The sequence below is a fragment of the Zonotrichia albicollis genome, chromosome 5, assembly GCF_047830755.1.
Source record: "Zonotrichia albicollis isolate bZonAlb1 chromosome 5, bZonAlb1.hap1, whole genome shotgun sequence".
NCBI classification, from domain to species: domain Eukaryota; kingdom Metazoa; phylum Chordata; class Aves; order Passeriformes; family Passerellidae; genus Zonotrichia; species Zonotrichia albicollis.
Window position 1 is genome coordinate 26,131,295 of NC_133823.1, and position 19,291 is coordinate 26,150,585.

At 38.7% G+C, this 19,291-nt stretch overlaps 1 protein-coding gene across 3 annotated transcripts in view; it reads right to left on the reverse strand.

Annotated features, from left to right (window-relative positions):
* Positions 1-19,291, reverse strand: part of SH3D19 (SH3 domain containing 19) — an 81,573-nt gene that overhangs the window by 33,544 nt on the left and 28,738 nt on the right. For 2 of the 3 annotated variants that reach the window (XM_005486363.4, XM_014266524.3), the window contains exons 3-5: positions 8,611-8,651; positions 1,522-1,564; positions 141-288 (exon numbers count right to left, since the gene is read on the reverse strand). In XM_005486363.4, the coding sequence (XP_005486420.3) occupies positions 141-288; positions 1,522-1,564; positions 8,611-8,651 (232 nt within the window). Of the gene's footprint in view, positions 1-140; positions 289-1,521; positions 1,565-2,496; positions 2,538-8,610; positions 8,652-19,291 lie in introns of all 3 variants that reach the window. The other variant, XM_014266525.3, reaches the window with a different exon arrangement.

The window sequence follows — 19,291 nt, forward strand, 5'->3', positions numbered from 1 at the left end:
TAACATATACATAGGAAAAGAACACTGTCATAGTCTTCTATTCAATGTGATGAAAGTCTGAGCAAGCAAAAAGTGTTCTTGTCTAATCTAACAAGCTTTTTACCTTTGTAAATCAATGTCTTATGTAAATTCACACTCACCTCAGCTGGAAGATGCTCATTTCTCCTCCACTGAGCATGAGATGAAGCAGAAGGGAATCCTAATCCTTGAGGAGAGACCGGACTTGCACCTGGAAACCAGGAGGATGGCCGGAGGGGTTCAGCAGCAACTATTGTAATTTCAGGACGCCTGGAAATGAATGCAAAGGGGAAAAATTGCCTAAAACATTTACAAATAGTTCTTTTAAAGTATAACAGCCCAAGGTTTTCCCAGAATGGGAAATAAAAATAGCTCAGTTTTTTTTTTTTATTTACCTAAATGTGTTTTTCCATGATTGCAAAGCAACTTACCTGACCTTTCTAACAAATACTTAGGCTTCCATTCAAAACCCCTAATTAAATGCCTTAGCCAAAAAGTAGGTTTATTGGCTTCAGTGAAATAATTTAAATGCCTAAAGTACTTAAACACAAGTGTAACTCAATTAGATGGCAGAAGTCTTAGTCTTCATGGGATAATGAGAACTAATCGTGTGTTTGTCCTTAGCCAGCTACAGTCTGAAAACAGCAGGGCAGTTAAAACTGCTTCTTGGCTGGATACCTAAAACCTTGTGTATCCTCAGACCCCAAGGGAAGCCTTCCAGGGCGCTGAAGTGGGGCAGAGCAAGGCTCACAAGGCCTTTGGGACAGGCCTATCTGCTTCCATCACGCAGTACTGCAGAGACCTCCATGAGAGTGAAGGACCCTCAGGTGGCACCCCTGGTTTATCACTGTACCTGCTCTTCCAGAGCATCAGCAGCAGCAGTGGCCTGTGCTCCCAGGCCATGGTCCCTGCTGCACCACTGATCCATCCAGGATCTCACAAAACCTCCACTTTGAAAAGGGACTTTTGTGAGTAGATAAAGTATCTGCTTACAGAAGCTTTGGTCTCCTGACAGAAAAAAAGCTGCAGAAGCATAGCTTTTAAAACTATTAAAAAAAAATTAAAAAAAGAAGGGTACAGTTCCTTCACATCTAAAATAATGGGAGACTCAGTTCACCAGCAATCCAGGTTGGTGACCTCCTTTCTCAATACCCTTTGAGAACCTGAAAGGAGGCTTGAAAGTGTGCTTATTTTCGTTGTGAAGTGATCCTGTACATAGATGTCAGGAAAATAAAACAACTCTGCAGAGGTTTAATGGTTGGCTGCATTCTCCTTTTGAGGACACATATAAAAGTTGATGAGAGAATTCCTCAAACTCTTAACCTATCGTGCTTAAAAATCAAAGTATTTCTATTTTTTTTTCCAAGTCTACTCTAAACACACTAAGGATAGAGACAAGGAAAAAAATAAACTAGAGGAGAAAGCCATAAAAAGTAACACTATGACACCATTTAACAAATTTTACAGTAACATCTAATTGCAATATAAATAAGAGCATCATACCTTCTATCCCTCTGTTGATCACTATGGCTAGAGTTCCGAGAAGCTATTTAAAGAAAGGAAACAAAAATTTGAAGAGGTTAAAATATACTGTCATAGCAATATGAGGATAATAGCTGAGCCCTTACCAATCCACTATCAATGAAATGCAGAACATAGAGCATGTGATCCTAAATCCCAGATTTTAAGACTGGCCAAGGTTAAAAAAAATATTTGTATTAAATATGAGATGTTTTTAAAATAGTGAGAGTGGAGTTTCATAATCATTTAAAGTCTCTCTATGTCCCAGTTACCACCAAGAGAGATGGTCCTTTCCCCGGTCTTCTTCATTTCCATACCTGCCTATATTCTGCATTGTGGGGAACCAAGAGTTGAAACTTCTTTTCCTTTCATTAAAATGATACATGGATTAAACAAAAGGAAGTGTTAAACACAGCGGGCTTTTACTTTTAATGAATAATTTCTGAGATGTGCTCTTCAATCTTATTTAGTGTCTCTTTCTGTTTGTTTTATAGAAGGGAAAGGCACTAAGGCACAGAACATAAAAAGATATTTCACTCTCCTTCATGCAAAAAGAAAATACTAAATGTTCCCAGATATTTGCTAGATTATTTATTATTTAGCAAATATTCCTAGATATTTGCTAAAGTTTAAATCACTTGTGGATTAAGAGTTAGGAACTTTTTTTTTTTCCAAACCACATGTTTTAAGTTACATAAAATCAACAAATCCTGACCTCTTAATTTTTCTGGTTTTGCCATATTTACATTCAAATATTTTTTTTCAATGGCCACACTGCTTTTTCATTTGGATTTCTTTAGAGAGAAAAACAAATTATCCAAAGGAAAAATTTTTTGCACAGCAAGTGCAATTTAAGGAAATGGTAGGATCTGTTATTGTGCAACATCACAGCATCATTAGCCAAAATCAGCAAAGCATACTTGATTGGAGAGCTGCAGAGTGTTGTGTCAGACATACCTCTTCGACAGGGCATTTTGGATGTGCACTATTCATGAGTGCTAGAGGAAAAAAAGAAGGGGTTACAGAAGACAAAGAGGAGGTAAAGGAGAACAAACCAAGGCTTCAGAGTGCCAGAAGTCATGATCAAATGACTTAGTCATGCAAGGAGAGTGCATGTGCCAGTGTTGTAAGGGGATTACTGTAATGTCTAGTCACAACACTATTTATTTCACTTTTTTATTTCCTAAAAAATGAAAATAAAAGTGTATTTTATTTCTAGTCGCATGCCAATTTTAACAGTGGCTGTTTAGAAATTTTCTTTGCAATAAATTAACCATGAAGAATATAACTGAACATGGAAATGTCCACTGTATGGCTCAGCAAGTAAACACAGTGGGAATGAGGAGAGGGAAATCAAATCTCTTTGAATGGTTTTTCTAGTTTAAAATTTTTGTTTATTTGGGTCTGCCTTTTCTCCCCTTCAAAAATAATAATTCACACTGAGGACTTGGTTCAAGACAAAGAAGTTGGGATCCCCTACCACAGAGGTATGGGCAGGCAGGTTGATCCCAGCAAGAGGCATACCTCAAATTATTTCACATCTAAATCAGTTCTATAAAAATTGTCTGACTAAGTAAATAAACACCTCACCTTCAGCTTCTTCTTCAGAGATCTCAACATAGCACTGATCTAACACACATGTTGGGAAAAAAACCCCAAACTGACTCAAACCAATCAAATCCAAGATCACTTTTGTAAAGATGACAGAAGAAAGTGTTCTTTTGGTAAACATGGTCAATACATCTGCTTGGGTTATAGCCCAAGTCCAATGATAAAGGCAGGAGAAATAAAAGCTAATTAAAGAGGAATGTAAAACTGAATTGAAAAACCTGTCACCTTACTCCACTATTTCTTAATTTCTGGATAAATTCCACAAGCTCTTTCATCCTGTGAGACTCTAAATGTGCTTCTATTTATCAAAGTGCTTCTATTTATTAAACAGGAAAAATATAAAAAAAGCCTGAAAGACCTTTTTCCTTTCTTAACATAGGCAAAAAAAACCAAAACTAGTTAGGTATCTATGTAATCCATCAAGCTCCAAAATTCCAGTAAACAAACCCTCTGGAAAACAACATATTTAAAATATTTATATACAATAACTTTACTAATTGATATATAAATATATAAACAAGTCCCCTTAAGAGGACTAATGCCCAAACCATCATGTACATTTTCAGAATGTACTCATTCTTCTGGAAAAAAAAAATCTCTCAAGCATTAATGGAATCAAGTTACTTCCATGTGTATATAAACATTTAATATAAACATTTCTTTTTTAATAACACTGACAAAGGTCTTCCCTTCTTCTGTCAACATCTCCTCTACTTTTGCTGTCACATTCTTTTACAACCACACTTTTAGAACATATTTTGTTTTGGAAGCTCTTAAGAAGATTTAAATCCACAGTAGAAACAGAGATGAATGCTATTGCATCTTCTGCTCTCAGGTATTCCACAAGTGCTAGGGAAAAGAAAATACAACCTTTCTAAATAATCCTTGTCCCCACAGCTTTTATTTGCACAGCTTTTATTCCTTCACAATTCTAAGAAATTAATTTTAATTAAAAAGTCCATGAAAGAACATGAATTGTTAAAATATAGTATATATCTGACTTTAAAAATACAAGAAAAAAACCTGCAGCCATTTTTCTAGCCTTGTGGTCTTTTGAACCTTTAAGTTCATTCTTCTTTCCCTTTGTGGATTGTCTTGAAAAAGCATACTATTAATTTTTCCATCAGAAAAATACAGATTTCAAATTACGACAGTTTTAAGATTTAAAAAACCTCTCTTCCATCAGGGGAGTCGATGGAAATGTATTTCAGCACTGCTTTATACACGGACAACTGAAAACAGTTGATTTCTCAACTTCAACAATAAGAATGCTCAGGGTGAGAATCACTAACATTTCCAGAAGCTCATGCTTAGGGGTATGTACATAAAACAAGTAAAATAGCTTCAGAAGGGGAAGGAGAGGAAAATATCAGTGCATAAAAACCTCACTTTTTCATCTTATAACTTTATTGGTGTGGGAGGGGGGGGGTCAAATCAACTCATATCATTAACAGTATTTATTTCTGTGTCAATGAGGCATTTTATTAGCCAGTGTCAATGAGGCATCTAAATGTATGTAACCTTGTACAGCATAAAGTACTAAGGGTAATACTGTAAATAGAGGGCAGATCAGTGACTTATAGATTCCTCTTTGGTACATATTTCTTAGAAGAACTATTTAGTGGGCTTTTTCAATTATTTTTAAACGTGTGGAGGCAAAGGGTATCCCATTTGTGCTGCATACTTATGTTTCAAATTTTTTCATCTACTGTTTATTTTCAGGCTCCTTCTTTTCAAGTGTACTTAATATGTCATTTGTACTTGAAATACATTCATATGGTGCAGGGGGCATCTTAAGATTTGGGATCAAAATGCCTGTGTAAGTACAAGCACCATTATACCCCAAACCCATAAAGTTCAACGCTACAGACAAGATGATGGCAACAGAAGTCTGACATGCAGATTTGAGCCTTTAGAAGACAGCTGGGCTAGAAATTACAATCTTTTGGGCAACCTTTTAAGGCAATACAAAAATAATTTGTAAGCTATCAAGGATCTGCTCAGAGATAGGTTCTGTTGTGGGCATTGAGTGCTTCCACAATGTACACACTGCATAACACACATGTGTGCTTCCATTAGCAAAACTGTATGAAATACTGAACAGTTTTGTCATTGCAGAGTGTTTTAAAAGCAAGTTTAATTTTGCATTAAAGACTGGAAGACAGCCTCAAACAGATCAAGCCTTTCTTCAACAAGGACATATGCTAATATTTAAAAACACAGCTTCTTTCTAAAACTAGGTTATACATTTCTTCCAAATCTATGAAATATGGATACTATTAGACTAAAAAGTAATTTGTTTCACTAATTTGTTTCACTATAGAGATGATTAGGAACAAAGGTTATTCATTATAGTATTTCAAGGAAAGCCTCAAGAGTGGGCAAATACTCCCTTCCTTACCTATAAAGTAATGCAGTTTGAAGAACTGACAGAATGTTCCCATGGAAGAGGCCACACTTGCGGTCTTTAAAATATCAAAGGTGTTACATGACTGCAGATTCTTCTTCAGGGAACACCAAAATGATCAGATAATCCTCAAGCCAACACCAGAAAAAAGCGCCTTAATTTCACCCAACATCTGGTTAGACTATTTCTGTATGAAATGGTTGTGAAGAAAAGATGTGGAGGTTCAAACTAATTGGAATTTTTCATGCATCTCTGCAATAAGGAAGTTTTCTCCCAAACTGTTTCTTGGCACAAGGGGGAGGGTCTTGCTCCTTTTCTGGTTCTGTTTCCCGGCACCTCAAAGAAATATTAGATTGTCTGACATTGTAGCTAGGCTGATTTAATGCCTGAACATAGCTAAAGAGATGGTGATGCCCAATTCCCCTTCCAAACATGGATTTTTGATTCCCCTTGAGTGAACGCTAGCACTCATGTGACTCCACAACGAGTTCACTGTGATAAAAAAATAATCACTGTCTGTACAGTTTTTGTCTCACTTTACCTTAGGCTCAGACCACCAGCAGCACAGGGGAAGGAAAATGCCACCCCCAACAGCAGTCTCTTTCCTGCCTCTGTTTCCTGTCTCCAGTGCTTCTCTGTGCAATTTCAGGGAGGGAACTGATAAAATAATAACCACGGGGGGTTACAGGGATTCCTCTTCCCACCCTCAGGGTAGCCCTCTGTATCTTTTTCACATCTGATCTGACTGTTAGGCACAGTAGAGGCTGGACTGCTACTGAATTAAATCTTTGTAACTACACCCTTAGAGCAAGTGTGTAGTTTTAGTCAAATTTGACAATCATGATTTATGAAGGCACTTCATTCCTTCCTACACTTTTCCTTGCCTTGTATGTTCCTGCCTCTGCACCATTCCCTGCATTATGCCAGCCCAAATGTTTGTGCAGATGGGGAAGAGAATGAGGTCACGTAATTGATCTGGTTGGGAAAAAGTGGGAGCCAAAAGAACCTAGGAAGCCCCCAAGCAAAACAAATAAAATGAAAAACAAACAAAACCCACAGCCAAAAATGGCTGCAAAACTGCCAAATGGAAAGCCACAGCTTCAGAGTGCATACAAGCTGTTACACATCCTTCATTCAGCCATGTATTTATTTAGGACAGAATGAGAATAGAACAAGCCCACAGGTTCTTCCAACATTTTAGGATAAGAGACTTGCTTCTGTAGCCCTGCTTCCCAACTGCAGACTGGTCTGGAAGGGTGGAGAAGTGAGTGAAAACACTGTTCCCCTTTGTCTCACTGCTGCAGCATTTGGCTTGCCTCATTTGCCATTCTTGTGCACATTGCTGTGCTGCCATCAATGGAAACAGTTTCACTGATTTCAGTGGGAGCTGCATAAGAGTGGGGCATCTAGGCCTGAGACCATCATTACTTTTTAAGAGTTGAGATCAAAAGATTACTCCTGAGCAAATCTCATGCTCACATGCTTGCTTCCTTCAGGTTACATTGGGCTCACTTTTCTGAATCCTATGGAGCAGTCAATGAACTGAAAATGACACTGTGGTTCTAACTGGAGTTGTGGTCAGGGTGCCAAAGGAAAATAAATCCTCCTTCTCTCTGGCCACAAGAAATGGAGAGACTTATCAAAACAAAATGATATACAGCATTGTCCACAGGTGGGTAAGCTGAAACCCTCCACATACTTAGCATGTTTCTTCCAAATCTGAGAGTAAGAGCTCAAAGAATCAGGGATTAAGAAAGACAGATTTCTAACTCTGTTAGGGAAATACACTTGTCCAGAGATTACCATACTTTTTCCAGATTAAAGGCAAGGGGAGTTAGGAATTATTCTGTGTCCATTGTTATATAGGTCCATCCTAACAGCACTGGGTAATGGCATACAAAAAACTATAGTTTCATAAACGATGCCTTGCTACGTACATGGATGTTATTTTGCTAGCTTATTGTCTGAATTATTCACATGGTACTTATATTTCATCATAGTTATTCACAGGTTAATAAGTAAGTACCACAAGCCACAGATTCTTGACTGGATTTTCATGTGATTATGCCTCAAAACAGAGAATCACTTGCTACTGCATTTTCAAAAACATAGATATCAAATGCTTAATGATCTCGTAGATGATTTCTCAGTTTGGCAAGGTACAGGGGCTTAGCCAGTCTGAATCAATTTCTGACTCCACCACAAAAGGCCCTCTGTGATCTGGTGCTTTGTTTTCCAGTTTCCATCTGTGGCAGCAACAGCACAAATAAAATGCTGCATTTTAAGGACAGCATCATGCAGACAAACTCTGAGTAAAGCTTTCATGATGCCCTTTCACTACCTCCAATCTAATCCACACTAATGAGTCCCTGACTAATAGGTCCAGGAGAAACAAATCAGCACTACATACACTAATTTATTTTTCCCAATAGCAGAATCCTGAGGGTTGTTTCATTAATATGAAATTAAAAAGTCATGGACTGAAAATAAATAAAACTGAAAAGGGGAAGAAAGTAACAGCATAAAATACTTCGAAAGATGCATCTAAAGAAACTCTCTGCCTGGAAACATCATGAGTAGGGAAAGGGGAGAAGGACTTAAATGCTGAAATCAGGGAAGAAGAGTTAGGACTTTCATTCAAGATTTATAAACAATCTTTTATTTTCCAAAACAAGCCTAGTACAGGAGTCTAATTCTGTCCCCAGTAAAGTGAATAAGCAGTTGCAGATTTCTACAGCTCTGTAGAGAACTCTTCTATTAAAAATCTTCTATTTTGTCAAACAAACTAAACATTCGGCACATCTAACCCAAGCTTTTCAGAGAAGGATCACATCTGTGCACAGGTGCATTAATGCATAAATAAGAAAATGTTTGCAACTGGAAAGAAGGAACAAAGAGATGGTCTATAAAGAAAGAGAGAAAGAAATTACAGCTTCTCAGCTTACTGCTTACTTATTTACAGCTACTTTGTTTTTGCATACCAAGTTAAACAGTTACTAAAGATGTAGCAATCTTACAACATTACAGTTCTCAGAAAGGAAAAGTAAACTTACATCTCTTGATTGCTGCTCTTATGGATGACAAGGGTCCTTGGCTTATTGAAGAAAAAAGAATTATTAAAACATGGTTAATGTCTCAAAGAGAAAACAATTAAGTAACATCACGCAAAAATTCCCCACATATTGTAAAGGGTTTGCCAAGCCTATTTTTCCCCTGTGCTGTTATCTTAGAGAAACTTGTCCAAAACTCCTGGACTATACAACCATACCCAACCCCTTTTAATGAAAACCAGGTTACAGCTTGGCTTCAAAACTCTGCAAAGATAGAAAGCCAATTATTAAATCCATTATGTCTCTCAATTCTGTCTTGAAGTTCACATTCTGTCTCATGTGGGTGTGCATATTTACCGATTGCAAGTATTGAATGACTTATATTCTCATAAATAAATAAAACTTACACAGTGAAGTAAAAACATACAACCCTTTGCTAAATATTTTTAACAATTACTTAACTACTTGTCTTCCCTTCCAGTTGAGATAACATTTTTCAGTAATAACTTGGTGGGTGGGGTTAGGAAAACAACACGACCAAATATTTGTTGATATGCAGGGACAGAAAAATGTTTCCTTTTGCCAACTCATCTGTTTTCTTAGTAAGACTAAGGTTTCTGATGCCTCTCCTCTGAATGCTCTATTTAAGAGATACAGCAGTCCCTACTATTTTTGCAGGTAAAAATCAAATCTAATTTGGGATTACCACTTTCAGAAATGCTGCAATTTGAAGAACAGGGTATTAAAATTCTTCCACTTTGTGTTAAGCTACAGAGGAATTAAAACAACACAAACCAACCAACCAATCAGTTCAGACGAGAAGGGTTTTTTCTCTTTTTTCTCTTTTAAGCACAAGAGATAAAGAATATTTATTGGTGAGAAGCTGAATGGACTTTTTAAAGGCTGAAAATAAATAGAGTGTATCTGGTTCAAATTAATACAGTATCTAAACAACAAAACAAAGGTATACTAATCAAGCCTTTTCCAGAAACATTCCAGCACCAAACTCCATCAGCAGGAATGTTAGTACAGGGAGTGCATTAGCATTTTGAGTCTGCCCTTGTGCAGCACACCAACTCTGTCAGGGCTCAGTTTAGCTCCACATGCACAGGATGGCTGCAATTACTCCAGGGCGATGAAGAGTGGGGGATTTGGAGGAGAGAAGAAAGAGACAGTCAAAAAGGATGTGGATAAAAAACGTCCTCCCTCTACAGTCATTCTGGAAACTAATTAAGACTAGAAATGAATGTTGCTCTGACTGAACTGTTTTCTGAAACAGTCTGGCTAGTCTAGGATAAACAATGCCTATTTGTCTGGTTTCAGAAATAGTTCAAATGTGGCTTGGCCCCAATCCACACTGCTTGCAAAGCTGCTTTAGAAAACATTTCTATCAGTCATATTTCACTGTGCATTTTTAGCAGAAAAGGGTTCTAGTTTTCCTTTAAAGTGTCCCATCAAAATACAGCCTTATCTTTAAGAAACACTTTTAGTTGTGTGTTCCTCACAGCTCTACCCTGGACACTTTTCTTAGCTCCTTGTATCTCATGTCTCTTTCTTTTGGATGTTCATTTTTGAAGCTTTAATTTTGCTTTTATTTTTCTGAATAACTACAATCTTTAGGGTTTTAATCATATTTATTATCAGACAGAAAGGAGACTGAAGTCTGGTAACACAAATCCGAAATCTCCTGGAGCAGCAGTAACTTTCTAAACTAAATTCAGGATTTACCTTAGCTTCATAGGCAGAAATTAAGAAATCTATGAAGTATGCACATTCATGTATGAGTGAGAACAACAAGGAACAAGCTCTTTCTTGCACTGGCAAAAGCCCTTTGACCCCTTGCAATTTGCCTCAGAATCTTATAAACACTTTTATATGAAAGCAAGTACTTTTGGCTGGAAATCATAGGAGTTGTCACATAGACACAAGTTCAAGCTTTCCATATGGCATGAAGACCAAAAGGATACATAGAAAACATTTTTTAAATCAAAATACAAAGAACAAAGAAGTAAAATCTCTCATGAAACCAACCTAGTGAAGTTGAAGAATGGATATATCAAGGGCAGCAAGGCAGCCCAAATATACGACTATCTCTAATTTAGAACCCAGTATAACATGGTTCTATAAGAAAATATATGAGCTCACAGACAAAACAAGCTGTTAGAAGACAGTTTTTCTTTCCCACTTTCCATTAACAGGTCACTCATCAACAACCTTTTGGCACAGCACTACATTTCCTACCCCCAGGAGAGTTTGATTCACATCTAGCTTACAATTATTTAAGCCCGTTAAAAACATGGAAACGACAGTAGACACATTATTTTTTTCCCCCATGGAGCCCTGTAAAGGAACTGCAAACTTCATAACTTCCTTATATACTAAACCACAGTAATTTAAATAAGATGCTGCTCTTGGGGCAGCTGGTGATTTTACCCATACCTTATGCTGAGCCTACCCATCTCTTCTCCATAGGAAGCAATTCCTGGTCTCTTATTCTGTGTTGCAAAGAGAGAAGTGACTCCTCTGCTCCATGGTTAATGACATGTTTTCTCTCAAGCCATCCAAATAATTAACATAACCAAAGCAAATTTAATTCTCCTATTTGATGAGGTAGGAGCTGCAGCAATTACTGTACTGCATGGCTCTTGCCTCTTTCCCACCTCCTCCTCCTGTTCATAAGGCACAGCAATGAACCAGAAGGCAGAAAAAAACCTCTCATAAATGCACATGGCAAGGAAATAGTAATCAATCCAAAATGTGACTCCCCCCACAACTACATGAGAAGTCCTGAAGGGACAGTGTGACAATAACTAGCTGTGGGGATGGGAGACAGCAGTTCCTGTGCCACCCTGCAATGTACACAAGCAAAGTTCAAACTCACATTGCTGGAAGAAAACCATGCAGAGAGCAGGAAGTTCCAAAGTATTAAAGAATCTCAAACATCAGGAACAACACCAGAGTCATATCTAATATGGAATAAGATGTAAACTAGCCATCCAACCCACCCCCCCATCTTCTAGCAGGAAGGACTGAACAACCAGAGCAACTCCTCTGACATCTGCACACTTATCTTAGACCTTACTAACTGTTAATTTAAATCACAAACCTGGTTTCATTTCCAGCGAAGACAATAGCTTTGATGAGCTTCCCCTGCCAGCTCCTCAAAACTCACATTGCACCCAGAAAAACGCACTCAGTAAGTTCAGAGGGGATCTGTAAGTTGCTGTGCCTGTTATGCTGAAAGCAGTTGGGTACTTCAAGTCGGCAGCAATATGAAAAGGGTCCTATGGGTCACCATTTCTGAAAGATAAAGAACCTGGAGCAGTGTGTTTCAAGTTGTTAAACACCTACTCACTCTTTCTGGCAGGCTCTACTCTGTGTTTCAGGGACAGGTTTTCTAAATATAAATACTTGAGGAAAATGCTTCAAAAGTATATTTCACATCTGTACATTAGGAAAATAAAATTGCTCTGGCCAAAGAGCTGTAAACTGTTCAGCGGAGTAAGTGCAATTACTGTGCATAAACCATGGTTTCTCCCTCATCTGGGGCTGTGCTTCAACACTTCCTTGACTGAGCACTGTCTCTCTTCAAACACAATTTCAGTGTAGCTATCAGGTTTCTCAGAAGGCTGCTCCTGCAGGGTGACTCCTGACCCAACACAGCAACTGTGTGAGCATCACTCACCTCAGCAGTCCCACAGAGCAGGGAAGGGGAGGTGTTGTTTGAGTGGAATAAAGCTCATACCACACAGCCATCTCCAAGGGAGCAGGCAGGGAGCTGTGTCTGCCCAGCGCAGGACTGCTACCTAAGCCAAGAGGCCTGGAGGTTCTGGGCTATCTTTTCACCCACCTGGTCCTTTAGCTGGTTCAGGAATACCAGAGTCTCCAGTCGAGTGGAGGGTACCTCATGGGCACATCCACAAGCTGGCTGACAGTGAGGCAGTTTGGTTGTTAAGCACAAAGAGGATTGATGGATTTCACTTGCCTCTGGAGATCACAGGCGGGACTGGCTTCTGACTGTCCCCTTCCTGCCTGTGAGCCTACCACAGCCATCCAGGGAGGGTCTCCCCTGGCTATCTACAGCCTTCTGCTCTACAGGTTGTGATACTGCTTGGGATACAAAAGACAACCCAAGCTACTAGCCTGCCCCAGCATCTCTTTGTCATCTACATCCACACCCTCCTATTGGCTTGCATGTGATTCTCAGCAGGAATGGAGCAGCCCTTCACATTGCCTGCTCCCTTTATCAGAACCAGGACCTTTATTTCATTTATCTAAACTGACATAAAAATGAACATTCTACAGGAAAACTGTTTGAACTTTTTTCATACACCATTCTAGACAAACATAAAAGCCTAAAGAGGGAAAAAAGCCAACAAAAATAATGAAAAATGAACACTTGTTCTAAAAAATTAATATTCTCAAGCATTTATTCCAACATCTCAAAATTTATCCTTTATGTCAAGTTATATGAAGCTTTTCATAAAGTATCAGTCCTTAAGTTCACATACCTGTGTAACAGTTAAATGTATGTCTAATTGTGATGGTTATTACCCTGCTTTATACTCACACACAGAGTAAAAAGAATTAAAATGTCGCTATTTTTAATGTCTTGTGACTTCTTGGAATGTGAGCCAAAAATTTTAAAATAGCTCATGCTGAAATTACTGTAAGGCAAAACACTAGTTTAATAAAAAGCATCATATATTCCTCTCAGTTACTTTAGAAATCATGCCATCTTTATAACAGCCAGAGTACTACAGTACAGCATCCTAAAAACTTATTAGAAGACATTACTCCAAGCACAAAAGATTTTAAATATCACCTAAATTATTTCACTGCAGACTGAATTACATAAAGATCGTAGTAACTTAATAGCTAAATTAGGGGTTGTGCAAAAGATCATATTTACCACCACCTGCAGGCCAAAGGCACACTTAATAGTTCTACCAAAAAGCTCTTAAAGCTAGAACAGAAGACTCACAGCTATCCCAAATTTATGATGTGGGTGCAGTAGACAGAAGTGTATTAATCCTGTGGAAGTCAATTTACTGAAATGCACCCACAGTGGTCAGCTGCTTCCATGCCTCCATTGCTGAGGAGCCCCAGTCCTCTAGTTGACAGTGTAAATTAGCTGACATGGCACATGGAGTCCAGGCGCACCTTCCCCATCAGTGTCAGAGAAGCAGACAGTGCACAGCCAGTACTCCTGCCTTCCCCATGCTCACCACTTCCACCAACTCTCTTGTGTTACTGCTGGCATGGCCACAAGTCTGCTGGATCAGCCACATGGTTTTGTTAACAACAAAGAATCCCATCCCAAATATCCTGATTAATTTTCAGCCAGACAGGCCAACTGCTCCAGCTGGCTGCAGAGCCACAGGAGCATCAGGGTAGCACCGGAGAAGCGATGGGAGTGGACAGGGAGGCCAGCAGCAGTCCTTGGGGTAAGCAGCTCAGGCTCCACTGACAAAACAAACCTTAAGTCCATGACTCTGCCACTAATCTGACAGTAAATCACCAAATGTTGGCTATACCTCATGTCAGCTGCTCTTCTCATCCTTCATTATCAGCTGACTCTATTTTTTTTTTCCTGTTAGTGCTGATCATCCATATTGGCTCACTAGGAGATCAGACGAGCACCAGAACAAACACAGTTGGCAGCAGCCTGTCCCCACAGCCTTTCTGTAAAATGAACACTTGCATGTTCTCTGCTAGATCATGGGGTATTGTCCTGGCCCTGCAGGTACAGGAGGCTAGAAAAGATCTAGTCACCTAAGAAATCACATGCTCAATAGTACAGATAGGTCATCTAGAAATTAAGACTTACCCCCACACCACTTCACTTTTCTCTTGGGTTCAGCCTCAAAAGCAAGAAATCCTGAACCAGTAATTAAGTCCAGCAACAATTCAATCCTCATCAACATGCTGAGGATGTCTGCTTCTGCATCACTTAATGAATGCCACCACCGCGACTTCCCACTGTCTGGACAAGTGAGGATGTAGTTAAGCAGCAGCTAAAATCCAGCTGCTCAGCTAATTAAAACAGCTCACATTGATCAGCATAGGGAAATCCTTTCAGGAATTGCTCTCTAGCTGTTTCTTCAACTACTTATTACATATTCATGTGCTTGTCACTGTCATACTTTGGGATCATATTTTAGCAATGAAACCTTCAATTTTAAGGCAGAACACAGGCAGGAAGTCAAAGCAAATCATGGCAGCAGATGATAACATTTCACAGTTCAATTCTCACAGCAGCCTACAAGTCACGAGGTTACAACAGCTTCCACATTTAATAATGTCCAGCTTAGACCCTGAAGCTGAAACACCTCCCAAATTTTTTGTGAATCTGAGTAATTTGGTTTGTGTGCACCCTGAACTCTTTCCTGATTGTGAGCTACAGACATTCTAGACAGATTTCCTAGAGCATTTTCTTTCAGTCAACAACCTGAGCTGAACTGCCCCTAACCCCAAGACAACTGTATAAACACAGCCATTCCAGAAAGGCAAATAAATGCCTGGGGCATGATTCAAGCAATTCTCAGTCTTCATTGCATATTGACTGATTTCAGCTCCCAATAAAATGCACGCTACAAGAAGACTTTGGCCCTCCTGTAACAGCTAAAGAGGCCCCCCACTATGCCATCTATCAACATATCACACTCGCTGTTATGATAAGCCAGCTAGTATGTTTTGATTAAAATCAGTAAATAGTATTTATGATTAATGGCAATTTAATCTTGGTAGTAAATAATTCTAGGAGTAGAAAACACCTATAATTTTAATAATAGCATAATAGCAATGTAGCACTGTAAATGTAAATTAAAGTATCACTGAATTGTTATAGTGATAGGAACAGGATATTCAGGAACGTAACAGGTTAAAAAACAGAAGGGAAGAACCAGCGCTTTCAAATCGAACAATTCAGATGTAAAGTGCAGCTTCTGCTGATGGAAATATTGTACCATTAAAGTCTACAGAGCTTCTGCATTTGCACATGGGGAAAGATGACAGTGCCCTACTTTTACAGTTCAAGAGTACAAAACAAAGCCTATTTCTAAAGAATGGCTTTTTGATTCAACTATTTGGAGTTGCATTTCAGTCAGTAAATCAAAGCCTTCTCTAGCCACTGATGGGACATTCTGCTTGCTTCATACATCTCTGTACATCAAATATAACCTGGTGGCTAAATGAGCTCCAGAACCTTTGTAATTGACATCACACATGAATAAAACCTGGTTTAATCATGAAGGATGAGCAGGACAAAGGCATAAAGAAAACCAGTAAATCTGGATCCACAGGATTCAAGATGTCTTCACAGGGCTTTAACTGTTATAAAGCATGAATATTAGATTTTCTTCAAATAGTTTCTATATTTCATAGAACATATGAGTATAGTGGTAAGATTATCTTTAAAGTACTGTAAAGGGAAAAAGTGGTATGTCAATGTTCTCATCTGACTAGAAACATTAATAATGACTGTAACAAAATAGGTAACACTATTTTTATAGCAGTGAGTATCTTAAATCCCTACTAAATCACTTATCTGCCGATCAGCAAAACGAAAACAATAGGGAATGGGTGGGGAAATCACCCAAAGAAATTAAAAGATGTGTATATTTCAGCTGGACTTTTGAAAACAGAGAAGCTTCAGAATAGAAACACAAAAGAACATTGCTCCAGAGAAGAACAAGCTAGAACAAAAGGATGTTGACTGCAAGGACAAGAACTCAGCAAGACCCAGATGATGCATATACTGCAGGTGAGGAATCCAGTGGAGAAAGCTCAGGTGCCTGCAAGTATACAGACTTCAAAGACATCACAGCAGTAATCAGACCAAGGCAACAAGGTACAGGTTGATTTTGCCTACATATGTTTGTTTCCCGTGCAAAAATCTGTAAAAGACACACCCGCTTGCTTCAATTGCTGTGCATCCTTTGAGAAGAAACTAGAGTAATAAGGAAGGAGTTCCTGGGGAATCCTGAGGCAACTGAGGCCTCCGACAGGTGAATCATTGAGTCTCACTTCCCAGAAACACTACCTAATAGGTTCTACACTCAGCATTGAAATAGTGTCTGGATCTTGCCTAGTCAAACATTAGCATTATGATTCCAGCACTGCAATACAAAAGACAGATGTTTGGGATCTAAAATGTAAAGTTCAATCTAACCCACAGAACTGGGATTATGAGAAGCAATCAGCACTGGTGTGACCTCAGTGCCAAAAAATCAGTTAAACACCTTTGAGAATTTCAAAGTACAACAACTGCCAATGCCAAGTTCCTTGATAAGTCTCATGCCATAGGATTGATTTCTGTGCTCCTTCAGCCTAATTCAACTTCCTTACAGGCCAGTCGAGTCAAACAAGCAGCATGAAATTTGCTGGAGTTTAACCTTTAGCTGAGTGAGGAAACAAAGGGAATTTCCTCATTGTTTTAATTATAGATGTGTGTTGGCAGTAAAGGCATTTGTTGTGAAGGACAGCCTACATGACAGAAATATTAAAACATATGTACCAAACAAAGTAAGGCTCTAACTGAGTACTTAAAAATGAGAAACAAAGAAACCAAAACCTCTTGTACAACATAAATGTGAACCAACAGCCAAAAGATGTGTTTAAGAATACTACAAGGTCATCCATATAAAGAAACATACTAGTTTCAAATAGGCCATTTGTACTTATAAGCAAATAATTTAACAAGCAGCAGAAACACTAATTTTCAACCTTCTTACATTAAAATCTCACAAAAGTAAAACAATTTTCATGCATGATCACATCTTGTAGCAATGTACTGCTGACTCACCCAGTTACACCCTACAGTATGTGAGATCCATGAACTTGTAACTGTGGCCCTTACAGAATGCACAGTGCACAGCAATTGTCAAATAAAATCTCAAAACCACACCCTTCATTGGACCTGTCTTTTGAGAAGGTACCCTGCATGCAGCTCAGTCAGAGAAATGGCATATTTTCATGAACACTTTGCCCCTGCCCTCCTTGAAATGCTTCCTTTTCTTCTATGACACAGATATTCATAAAGCTTTTGGTTGCAAAACACAGAAAATGATTCACCAGAAATTTGCACTACACAACAACAAACCATACATTCACATATCTGTAGGAATGCAATGTTTACCTCTGAGTTTAAACATGACCTTAAAGTTCAGTCCTTTTTATACATTCACAATGATCCAGCAACTCTGAGTTAAGGTCAACTACAAAAACATACGCATCAAAGATTATTTTTCAAGTCTTTTAATTTTGATTCTACAAGGAGGTTGGTAAGGTATACTGTGTAGGTAAAGTTAACACCTTCACTAGCCCAGGCTGGGGAAAAGCATTCAAGTTTATACATACTCAAATTATTTTCCAAGAGTGATAGAGAAGCATCGATCCACAGAGCCAAAGAAATTTTTAAAGTCATTCTGATGCCTACAAAACCTGCATTTATCCCACTGCAAAATCCTGATAGGTGGGAACAGCACTGAATTTGCTGTAAGAACAAAATACCTACCTCAACAACCAAGAGAAGGCTTTTAACCTCCGGGGACATTTCTCCAGAGATCTCATCTTTGAGCAAGTCACCATGCAAACATACTACAAGACAAAAGGAACTCCCTCCACCCTCAATCATATATCCTGGCTGTCTTACAACATCAGGGACCTCAAATTATATGGCAGGACAGTAAATACTGCAGTCTCTAATGGAGGATTACAACTTGGAAGAAATAATCACTATCATTTTTTTGCCACCCAACTAAATTTAGCTTCAAAAACAAACACCTTGTAGAACAGATTGAACCGGACCTTGTCAGTATGAAATACCTCCCCAAAACATTTCACAGCCACAGGTATCAATGTCCTGCCCTCACCTGTAAGTATCCCCCAAACACATAGCTCTATCACGTGCTCCTCCATGCACTTCAATCAATGTGCCACATGTCACCAGGTGAATTAGGCAGAGGAAATTAAAAAGAGCCACAAGTATCAGCTTACCCCAGCAAATAAAAAAACCCCCAGAAAAACCAGGAACCAGTGGGGTTACCCTTCTTTTATCACTACCTCTTCATCTCTGACCTCTAGCCCTTGATCCATAGTTTTTACAGGGACAGGAGTAGAAAATAAGTATTGCTTTTTTTCAATCTCCATTTCAACTTAAAGGCCCTGAATTCAGGTAACATAAGCAGGTAATTTCTCCAATCTCCACTCTCAGTGATGTCCTTAATTCCAAAGGCAGTAAATCATTCCTGTCCTTTTTCTTATATCAGTCAGCCTTCTTGCCTATTGCTAAAATGCCTTTGGGCCTCCAAAAGTAATAGTGACCTTTTCCTTAAGACTACCTAATTGATTGACATGATCTATTTAAAAGCAGAACAACACCATTTTAACTTTCTCAAGAAGCAGCAAAGCTATAGGGAATGACAGCTCAGTCTCTTGCTGTACAGAACATAGAAGGTATTATAAAAAACTAGCAGACACCAAGCTCAAAAGAGCCAAAGCGACTTTTCAACATGCAATGTAAGGTTAAGCTTTGGCACTGCTTGCCACAACACACTGTAGGTGCTAAAAGTGTGAATGAATTCAAAAAAACCCTAATGAAAACCTACTGTCGGCTAATAAATACAAAGTACCACTTCTCTCAGCAGTATCAGCAGAGCAAGGGGGGCGATCCTGTCCCTCT